The sequence below is a fragment of the Fulmarus glacialis genome, unplaced genomic scaffold (genome assembly GCF_000690835.1).
Source record: "Fulmarus glacialis isolate BGI_N327 unplaced genomic scaffold, ASM69083v1 scaffold9963, whole genome shotgun sequence".
NCBI lineage: Eukaryota > Metazoa > Chordata > Aves > Procellariiformes > Procellariidae > Fulmarus > Fulmarus glacialis.
The window spans coordinates 11,469-22,947 of NW_009202270.1; the positions used below are offsets into that span (position 1 = coordinate 11,469).

The 11,479-nt window shown below is 38.9% G+C and overlaps 1 protein-coding gene across 1 annotated transcript; it reads left to right on the top strand.

Annotated features, from left to right (window-relative positions):
• Positions 1-327: 327 nt before the first annotated feature.
• Positions 328-3,250, top strand: LOC104069363 (rhabdoid tumor deletion region protein 1-like; the record flags this gene model as incomplete). Its single annotated transcript, XM_009574232.1, has 3 exons — positions 328-553; positions 1,895-2,028; positions 3,009-3,250. Coding segments are annotated over 3 exons (602 nt in total), but the record flags the coding sequence as incomplete, so codon positions are not given.
• Between the last annotated feature and the right edge of the window lie 8,229 nt (positions 3,251-11,479).

The window sequence follows — 11,479 nt, forward strand, 5'->3', positions numbered from 1 at the left end:
CCTCCCCCCGTATTTTCTTAGCAAGAATAATTTTGGGAGAAATATTATAGTGGGGGAAATTGGGAACATCAGAGCAATTGCCATTTTGGTTATTACCTGGGCTGATGTCTTTACAGGACTGTTGGGGAAGCTTTCTGAGGAAGCAATGCTGAGATGGCATGTATGAACAAAGCAGTGTTATAGTAGTTTCCATCTCTCAATCCCACATCTGTGTAAGGAAATGAGTTACCATATGTATTTTAATCCAATTAAGAAATTCAAAGTGCAAGTATAAATACTAAATGCACTCACACCTCACGTATGTTCCTTCTCTGTCTCCTTCTGTAGGGGCTGTTAGCATACTGCATGCTGGTTTGATTCCCTTACTTGTATTCAAGTTGAAGACTGAGTCAGACAGAATCCAGGAGCTAATCCTAGATACACTCTCCAATTGTCTGTGTGTGGAGGCTTCTGAAGCTCTAGCAACTGGTGCCATTACTATCCTGAAGGAAAAGCTCACACACTCATCAGTGGCGATCAGAAGCAAAGCAGCTTGGGTCCTGTTAGAAATTGGGTAAAGGAAAAGAAATCTGTGTGTAATACTTAAGCCCAAGAAAATACTCATTTAATCAATGTCATTAGTTTACAGTTGTGTTTCACTACACATTGAAGCTATCACATTTCACGTATATATCACAAAGCAATATCAGCCTGAATGCACACATAGGTAGAAGATTCTAAAAATCATAACTGCTATAAATCACTCAAGAAAGCAGATGCTGATGAGGAAATGTCATTCCTTCTCCTTCTATTTGTCTTCAGTATTGGCAGTGAAATCAGGATTTTATTCCTGGTACTGCACTACAGAGAAAAAATTCTTGCATGAGAAATCATATGAAAAAAAGATTCTGAGGTAGGGAGAAGCTCCCTTACTTTTTTGGACAACCGCTCTCAAAAAATTAAAAGTCCTGGGAAACTTTCAGGGTGATTGAGGACAGAAATAGTTTTCTGACACAGGCTGCTACATACGTCAATGATGGATCAGAAAAAGCAATCTTTATATTAAATTTGTATATCAAACACTTGATGAAAGGAACAACTTAAGTCCACTGTCCTGCAGTTACAAAATATAATAAAAGTGCTCAACAGATGTCTAGTGTAAAAAGGTCTGCAGACCATGTAGTTTACATACCAATTGGCACAAAACACTTCCTAATGTCCTATAACAAAGCGAGGTCTTATAGGAAAAGAAAGAGAGTATAGATAAAATGAGTCATAGAAAGAAAGCAGAACTGCACCTATAGTATGGACATCAGCTATGTTCTAGGTCCCTGCAGTAGCTGGGCCATGTTAAATATTTCCCGCATTAAAAAGTCTGGAAAGACAGAGGGAAAATTGACCTGGGAGAAGAATTAATTGCAGACTTCTAATTTAGCAAGTTTTAAAATATGTATAGGGTTCCACAGCGAGGTTTCTAACTAAATTGCCATTAGGACCACCAGCACATTTAATCCTACATCCTGTTACATGCTGTTGCCCCATTAATCTCCACTGTATCACAGAAAGTAAAAAAAAAAATCCAAATATCACCTAAAAATAGCCTAAAAATTTGTTAAGCCCAAACCCATAGGTTAATACGATGTCATCAGTATTGTATTAGCAAGTAGATTTAACAGACACCAGGCACAAACAGATATCCCCTTTCTTTTCTTTGTGGCTGGGAAGTGGTGCTTGCCATCTGTCTAACAGTCAGAACATTGTGACTCCAAAGAGAACAGAGAGGACGACTGTGTCAGCACTGTTGCCATGAAACGAAGGAGGGCTGCAGGGGTCCAGGCATGGGGAGAAGCTGTGGGTAGCTGCATGGTTAGCAGAGGCAGTTCAAGAAAGCAACTTAACCATATTTTCTGCACAGTACTCATCCAGAGGGAAGAAGCATGGTATGTGAAGAAGTTATTCCTGTGCTGGTGAGCCTGTTGGACGATACAGATTCTGAAGTCCAAGCTAGTGCAACAGGAGCGCTGATGTTTGCTACTGTTAAACCTCAGGGTGAGAGACAGAGGCAGTTTTGTTGGGATACTTTCTAAAATCCAATTCTAAGGCAACTTGGTAACAAAACTTTTGCCACCCTCCATTCCCCAAGTCCTCAGTTTCTGATAGTGTTAAAGCTCTCCAAGGAACTATAAGAATAGGACATTTCTTTAGATCTGTCTTGAGCAACTATTGTTGCTCCCCCATCATGTCTAGGGGGGACAGTATATTTCACATTTCATTCACCTGAAGTAGGTCAAGAAGTTATTTATCTACCCCACCTGTGTCATTTACCTCCAGAGTGCTGCTCCAGAGGGGGAACATTTTCCATGCAAGCCCAAACCACCCAGAGATCCACATACCTGAAGCTACTCAGAATCACCAGCCCTCAACAGAGGAGTACTACTTTCAGGAAACTCTTTTTGTGCTTAGAGGCAGTTTCTCTCTCACAGCTGGGAGAGGAATGAATATTAATAATGTCTGTCCTTCTCCCAAGTAAGTTGCATGACACTGAAAATACTAACTGCTAAATTTTCAGTGTGATGAATGAGTAATTAGACATAAAAGACTCTTAATAACAGCAGTTGTGTTCCAGTCCTCCTCTGCAATCGTCCCCCTGGCTTCCAAAGACAATACAGGAGTGGATCTCAGTGTTTGAAGTGTCTTTAAAAATAAAAGAATAGAGGATGTTCTTAAGGGCATCTAACCCCCCCTAAAATAGTTTATCCTATCATTTGGTGCCTCATATATTCTTAGGTAATTTGTTGCAAATGAAATAATAATGTGCAAGGCAGATAAAGTTAACTAAGAAAGATCTTTTTTCTTAAAAATAAACAGCTGGCAGCTAGCTTTTGTCTTCAAAAGCATCTCCTACCTCTTCTCACTGCACCCTCTGGGGCGTTCAGAGCTGTAGCTGGGCAGAGAGTAGAAAGTAGCAATTCAAAAGCATGTTGTTTATATGTAATGACACATTTTAAAGCAAGTTTATTTCTCTACAGGGAGATTCTCAGCCCTACGTGCTGAAGCCATTCCACCTTTACTGAAGTTGGTTGCTGAGGAAACCAGCAAAGCCCGTCTGAGTGCAATCAAAACCCTCACCATGCTGGCTGAGCTACCAGAGGGCCGCAAGACACTCCTAGATCATACAGATACATTTCAGCAGTGTCTGAATGATCCCTGTGAGGCAGTGAAAAGAGCTGCCAAAATTGCCATCAGTGTCATCAAATGGAAACCTTTCTGAAGACGTAATGTTTCATAGAGATCTGTTGCCCTCTGTTGTTCTCTGGCTGTAAAAGTTGTATGATTATATGAGACCTTCAAAAATAAAAACCTCTTCCTCGGTTACTCTGAATCAGTTCCTCCTGAAAAGTCATCTGTCAACAGTTTCATATCTTGCAGGTCACGAGAAAAATAATGGGGGAAAAGAAAAGTTAGGAAGTCTAGAATTCTCCACTAAGAGTTATTTTCTGAGTTATCAAAATTTTCCTGTGACAGCAAAAAACAATCCTTTTTGTTTTCTTCATAATGGTCTCTCCTTTTTTTTTTTTTTTGTTTTAAACTTAGTCTATCAAACATTGATCACTAATTTTATTAGAAAGAAAGGTTCATAATTAACCTCTCCAGCAGTCTTGTCTATGCTGAGAAATTGACCTAAGGACAGGAATTTATATGTTGTACATGGGATTAGAACCATTTAGAGCATCATCGCAGAAAAAGTGATGGCAATGTCATAGAAGGGCTTCCCCTAGAGAATTATGAGACTTTTCCAGCCCAAAATATAACCAAATACTTATCAGCAGGCTTCTAACAAATGGAGTTGCTGACAAGACTTGCCAGCGGTGAATCTGGTGGAGATGGACCCCACAGCCCTAAGAGAACCTCAGCCTAACCCTATCCCTGTGATGAGATTTATCCATGCAACACTCCAGTACCTCCAGCTAATGACTTCTCGAGGAGAGTTTTAGTAGCAGCCCTTGCTTTACTTCGAGCCCCTTCCAAGCCTGCTCTTGCTGTATGTGTCAGCAGCCTCTCCCTGAGCCTTAGCTGCAGCGATTTCTCACATGTTGTCAAGCTGGTGAGGATCTCAACAGGCAGGTTTTCTCCTTCTATGTGCTTGAAGCGAGGCTCAAGGCTGCCATGTGCAGTTCACTATGCTTAGGGTAAAAGGAAAATAAATCAGAAAGACTTTACTACGGTAGCCCTTGGTAAAGCTCTGTTGGGGGCAGATCCCACTGCCTTGAACAGAAGAGGGGTCTGACCCCTGTCTGAAATTGGTTATAGTATGGAACAAAAGTGCCTCTGTTTTTGTGCTAATAGTTGGTATTTTGTAGTTTTGTATAGCTGTAATCTATCCTTTGAGTACAAAAATTAACAAATATATTAGGACGAGAGGAAATGGCCTCACGTTGCACCAGGGGAGGTTTAGGCTGGACATTAGGAAAAATTTCTTCACTGAAAGAGTGGTCAGGCCTTGGAACAGGCTGCCCAGGGAAGTGGTGGAGTCACCATCCCTGGAAGTATTTAAAAGACGTGTAGATGAGGCCCTTAGGGACATGGTTTAGTGGGTATGGTAGTGTTGGGTTGACGGTTGGACTCGATGATCTTCTAGGTCTTTTCCAACCTTAATGATTCTATGATGTGGAAGTGTTGTGCCAGAACTGAAAAGTTTTGCCATTGTGGCTCACTTTTGGGGGAGAAGGAGGGGGCGAGAAGAAAGCCAATCCTAATGTTACAATCTAGTCCAACGGGAGTTGAACAAGATGATCTCCAGAGGTCTCTTCCAACCTCGAGTATTCTATGACTAACAGCTGCCTAAACAAAGAGATGAGGAGATAAACAGAACAGAGAACTGAAAATGTTCCCTATTTTGGAAAGATGTGGTTTTTTTTTTTTCCTTTAAAAAACTCAACAGTTTAAAAAAAAAAAAACAACCAACAAACAAAAAAACTTTAACTTCATAGAATTGAGAATAACATAGAAAGTTCAAGCTGTTTGTAGAAGCAAGCCTATCCAACAAGACATAAATTGCCTGAAGGAAATACCGTAGTTCCTGTGTTTAGAGCTGATGGGCAGTTGAAATTGTGGGAAGTTCAGTAGCATTTTACTCACTGTGTAGTCAAGGCAGGTCACTACAGATATGTTGCAAATTTCTCTATCTGCAGTTGCAAGTGTGTAACTTAAGAGGCATCAGCAGAAGGCCTGGGCAAAGAAATAAAGCAAGCCAGCAGGACAAATCCTGGCCATTCTCAGCGACCAAGAAAGGTGTCATAGTGCAGCTGACAGCTTCACAGGAAGTCCCATTTGTTTTCACTCAGGTTTTACTCTAACATGGCATTTTTATGTCTAGAAGTTACCAAGTTGTAGCTACAAAGAAGTTGCATCGCCTATATAAAGGGGTTATTTGTCAGGGCTGCTTTTCCTTTGCAGAAACCCGCTGTCACGCTGCAAACTGCATTACCCTTATACAAAGCGTTAACTTATTCTGTAGGAATGATTAAAGTTAAAATGTTTCTCTTCCACAACCTAACCAAAGGATGAATTTCCTCTCCTATAAAGATGTGATTTAAAAGTATTGAGTCAGCTGGATTCATTCCCTCTGGGCAGGATCTTGGAGGAACTCTGCCTTTTAAACATACTTTACATACATAAGGCACTCATACGTAATACATATTGATGCCAGAGTGCATCCAGTTCAATAAAAGAGAGCGAGGCAGCTTAATAACAAGCTAAATGTTCAGTAAAGAACTAGGGGACAACAGAGAATGGTAGGCTCATCTACACTTAGAAAACTGCTGCAGGAAAATGCAGTAACAATGATCATTTTAGCTCAGTTCCAAACTTCTGTCACAGCCTTCCCCGATAATTCAGGTATCACACTTCAACAAATTTGCAAAATAATAACCTTGTTCAGATGTAGAAATAAGGCTATCCAGACTGAACTGCTCTGACTAGAAGAAATTTAGCTGGCTTGGACCTTAAGTACTGCATTCTGAGCATCTGCCTGATCATTGCTTTAAAGACAATATAAACTCTTTCCAAATAAGGCTCTGTATGGTATCAATGTTCTTGTCTTACATACACGCACAATACAAAAATGGAACAAAGCCTTAACTGAACTCTGAAATACGGATGCTAGCGGTACCCCTTCCACATGTCAGCTTTTGTCTCTGCAATTCTTTGGCACTATTACATCTGACAACATAAAATGTGGCATTTCAATCACAACAGTAATTCCATTTGGCTGTATTAGCCATGTACTACCTATATAAACACCAAAATTCAAAGTCTGCATACAGAACAACCATGAACCGTTATTAATTTTTTTTTTTCTTATAAAACTGTATTTACTGACAAGAAGATTGCAGATATTATAATTCAAATTCACATGCTCAGGTGTGGTGCAGCTTGCTGCAGTTTATTGGAAGGACTGCAGATGATAAACGTTTGCAGGAGCACAGCACAATGTATGACAATGGTGGCAGAGTTAAACAGCCTATGTGAAGCATAGGATGCTACAGAGAACATGAGCTAATGCAGAAATAATCCCATTTATTGCAGAACACTGTTTTGTAATCTGTGGTGTTTCTAGAGCTGTATTATTTTGGTGTCCAAATGTTTGGTGTCTCATACTGGGTTATACTGCAGGAGGCCAGTGCAGGAGAGTGTACAGCACAGGCACAGTGCAGCAAACCCCATCACAGCGTGGGAGACAAGGGACCAATGCACAGATCTACCTTATATAGCAAGAAATATCACACTATCTCCTTTGTAATCCTGACTATATGGAACCTGAATTATGAGGTAAATTTTTATTTTACAAAATAATTTTTCAGGGTATATTAAAATGTAACACACAATTGCTCCCATAGCTATATGCTGATTCCTAAATCTCCTTCCTAAAATGAGCTTCTCAGCTACAGTTCGACATCTGAAATGTCCCTTCACATTCTTCATAAAGACCTTAAATGTAATTGAAATTAGCCAACTAGGTAAAACTCTTAACTAAATGTCCCAATGTGGCTTTTTTCCCCAGGAAAATGTAGACATGCTTTCTTTTTACGTTATTTGGCAGGAGATAACATACCCTGTTTTATTAGAAGATGTAACAAAAAAGGAAGAAATATAATTTTATAGGGCTTATACTATAGGCCACCCATATACTTAGTAACAAGGCACAAAACCAGCATGTAGATATCAAGATCATCTACCAATGTTGACAGTTACTAAGATGTCCAATAATTTTTGGGATACGTTTCATTGTATTTCTGAATCTCCCTGTTAAAGCAGTAACTATAAGATGGGAGATGAGATTACAGCTCTGAAATAGTAGATGGGAAATCAATCAATCTATCAATCTATCAATCAAGAATAAGTCCTTGAAAAAGTTTTCACAAATAGAGAAACCGATGGTGAAAAAAGGAAATATCCAAGTTCACCCCAAACATATTTGGAAGAGAGACAAAAAACAACTCAGGGGCATGAAGAGAAATTATAGGGTAAAAAGAATTGAGTAGAAAATATATAGCACAAGCCTGGATTTTTAGGTTTGGATCTCTCAGTACTCTTACTCATTGTTAAACTAACTTTGATTCTATAATTTAGTAAATAATCATTTAATGAGTTTTCATATCTAAAAAAAATATCCTTATGATTAAGGATTTTCTTTTTCTTGAGGTACACTAAGTCTTGAAACAAAAGAGAACAATATGTACTGAAGTGACAGTAACACTGATTTATAAATCAGATTGGAGTTAACCCAAGATATCCTTTGGCCGTAGCAGTATTTGGGTTTCTGTCAGTTATTACTTAACTGCTGAGTACAGTGTTGCCCTTAAAACAGTGTACAAAATGAAAAATGCATCCTAAAATTCTTCTAGTACTGACATTCTGATAAAACAAAAAGCTCGTCTGTCCTAGCAAGTCCAAGGGCAGGAACAGTTTGGGTCATGTTCCCCATGAACTTCACCAACAAGATGATGACAGTGATGTTACATGATGCTAAATGGGCAACCTGCAGTACCGATAGTTTTCTATGGGCATTCTCTCCTTTCTCAAATTAGGACATGTTTTCTGACCCAAGTCACAGATTTAGTCCTAGAGATGTGCTTGCTGGCTTTGCAGTTGTCTTGGTGTTGAACATTCATTCAACATGCAGCTAAGGACTAAGGACTAGGGAGAGTACTGAAATATAATGTGTATGGGGAGTGCCATGGCTGTCTATAGTTTTGGAATGAGAGAAAACAGTCCCTAATTTGTGATGCTGGGCAATTAATTAGCACTCTAGGTGTCAGTAAAACAATTAGCTGGATCAAAGAAACACAGCTGATGAATGCTTCCCCTTGGACTGACTTAGCTTTCAGTCGAATATACTCCATAATAAAGCTGCCACGGACTTGATCATAAAAATGCTAAAGATCCTTTTGAACTGCTTCATACACATTATAAATACTTAAATTAACATGTCAGGATCTGGCACTCTCATATGCTATAATTAAACTCATTGTTTCAAAAGAAATGCTGTGTATACAGCAAGTCTTTGATTTTAGCGCTATATGCTGTGCAGTGCTCTACGCTACGATGACATTAGCACGTAGGCAGATTTTTAACATCAATGAAAAATGATTTATCTTTTTAGCTTGAAGCCAACAATGATTAAGGCCCAGATATAATTAATGTCGTCCTGGGTCAATACTGGAATTAATTCAGTTACACTCTGCACAGACCAAGTTTTCAAATTAGCCACCGAACAATTCTCAGCGATACCAGGAGAAGACAAGACAGCTGCATTCATGGGAAACAACACCTTCTTGTATAAGCCTGGTGTCCCACCCAGGCAGAGCTCATTTTGAATGCACAAAGGTTTATATTAGTTTTTTCTAACAGTTTCCAGAAGGTTAAGAATATTATGGCTTTTTGTTCTTGCAACTACAGACTCATTTCCCTGTCCCCATTGGCTTTCAGAAGTCCAGGAGTTGGAAACCATTCTGTCCTGCTCTGGAAAATGGCAGCTTTTAATTCTATCTCTTCATGTTCCAAAGCAGGGAGTGTTTTTGCTTCCCACCACTATATTTTCTATTTAAAAGAAAAAAAAAAGTCATATTAAAAATGCAGAGAAGTGAGAGATTTATCTAAGGACAAACTAAAGAGTCTGGGAAAGTCAGATTTGGCTAAATTACATTAAACCAGAAGGGCAGAATGTCTTTTCTGTGGCTACACACAAAACTAATATGCTGAGAAGTTCAAGCACAGGACGTATTTTTAGCAAGACTAAATGAATGAAAACCATTGTAATAATTTGTTTTAAGATAGTTTGAATATAAGCTAAGTTTTTAAAGTTAGAGGCTCTGATACTGTAAATAAAAATGCTGCACAGAGTAAGGATGAGCTCACACTTACCACAGCTTGAAGTTCTTCCAGGTACCTTAAGAAAAGTAGGAGAGCTGCTGGTACAGCACATGCATAGCTGCTCTAGCCTTAAGCAGTGCCAGGTGAGGAGAGGGTGGGCACAAGAGCTCCAGGGAAATTCTTCTTTTTCTCAGCTTCCTGTGGTAGATGACAACAAGATGGAGTGTTCTTCAGGAGGGACAAAAAAGGCAACCTATTTTATTAATAATAAGGTTAATAACCTCAGGCACTGGTTCTGGTTATACTGTCTTTCATCAGAACAATTACTAGATATTGGAGTGAGTGCAGTTTTACTCCATCCTTTAAGTTTTCTAGTATAGGCCTGCAATACACACTCCATGAAAAAATGCCATGAATCACCAAGTAAAAACTGGGGGGTTTTTTGCATTTCTCATCTTTCTTAGTGATGTATCGCCCTCTGTTGTTAAATCTGTGATACTGTATTTTAAATTAAAGGAAGCTCTAATCGCTGCTCTCTTCCCACAGTTTCTTGCTACCACAGGGTAACACTGCAGGTGCTGGACACAGAGACCTGCAGCTAGGACGTAAGATCATTAAATAAATTTTAAAAAAACAGCAGCCTTCCTCAGAACAGCTTTGCTGTGACCCCATAGCCTGTGAACAACCCTTTTCTGTGCAGTGCTGTCTGTCCCCAGGAACATCAACTTTAAACTCTCCTCCAGCTCAATGCTTCCAACAAATGAATTCAAGTGTTCTTCAAAGACAATAACCAAGGCTCTATAGCTTTTCTTCCAAATGCCAGTCACTGCTGGTAATGCATATATTTATCATTACTCTTTGCTCTTTATTTTTGTGTCAGCTTTTACTTCATATAAACATTCCTAATTTTGGCAGTTAAGAAAGTGATCTGAGCAGGAGTTGAGCCAATTAGCAATTGCAGCTGCTGATGATGCTCTGATCACAATAATCACTTACACCTGAAGAACTCAGCCTTGTGCTATGTCCTAATTCACCATGGTAAGACATTTTGGTTAAAACCAAACATGGTTACTGCAGATGTATTCCAAATTATGCCACAGAACTTCCCTCCCCCAATGATTGTTGCATTTCAGTGCATGAACTTTTTCAATAACAAAATAGGAATAAAACCAAATTCTGAGTTCTAAGAACAGAGTGTTCTCATGATCGTTAATAATTAACATTTGTGAGATACTTGATACAGAAAAATGAAAACATAAATGAAGAGTAGTTACCCTTTTTCAGGACTTGGCCTGAAAATTTTGGAGTAATTCTTTAATGGAAGATCTGATTTGTTTAGTGTGTCTTCTTTATATATCAGTGTTGTAATTGGCTTACAGTCCTACTAGGTGAATTTTTAATTTTTTTTTTTTTTGTGCAGTTCATTTAAAATAATTCTGTATATCTAACTAAAATCCACTAAAATAAGCTGTAACCCTATATCTTACAGGATAAGCTGGGATGTCTCAGGATCAGCTGAAATAGAATTGTATTACGCTGTACTTGCCTTGCATGTGTATTGTGCTATTAGCCAGAGATATATCTGGAGTCTCTCCACTAACCAGAAGTATTTCAAATTTACAGTCAAATGTGGGAAACAAGCATGTGCTCACTGTTCCCATTTCTAAAGCATGAGAATGCCCAGACAGCGTAAGCTACTTTTTGGGTTTTGTCTGAGAGTGTCCTGCAGCAACAGCTGTAACATGGACAGAGTTCCTCTGAGAACTGAAGAAAAGTCACTTCCTTAAAATCATGAAACTGCCTTTGAATGCAATAGCTACCAATCTGGGATGGCATTTAACTATTAATCTAAACATAAAAAGTTTTATCAGCTGTCCACAATATCAGGCAATTTTTCTATGAAATTCTGCAAAATTAGAGGAGTACTCTAAACAGCAGTCAAACTTTATGTAAACATTTGAATTTTGCCTTCTACCACATCCAGTTTTCAGACTGCAATGGAAGCAGGTTGCTGAGGATGTACAGTGAATGTCCCTGGGAAACTGAGAGTTAGTTTTTAAAAATTCTTTAATCCTGGGGAGGAAAATGAAGTGATGGTGCCTGATTAACCATGAGGTCACCTAAA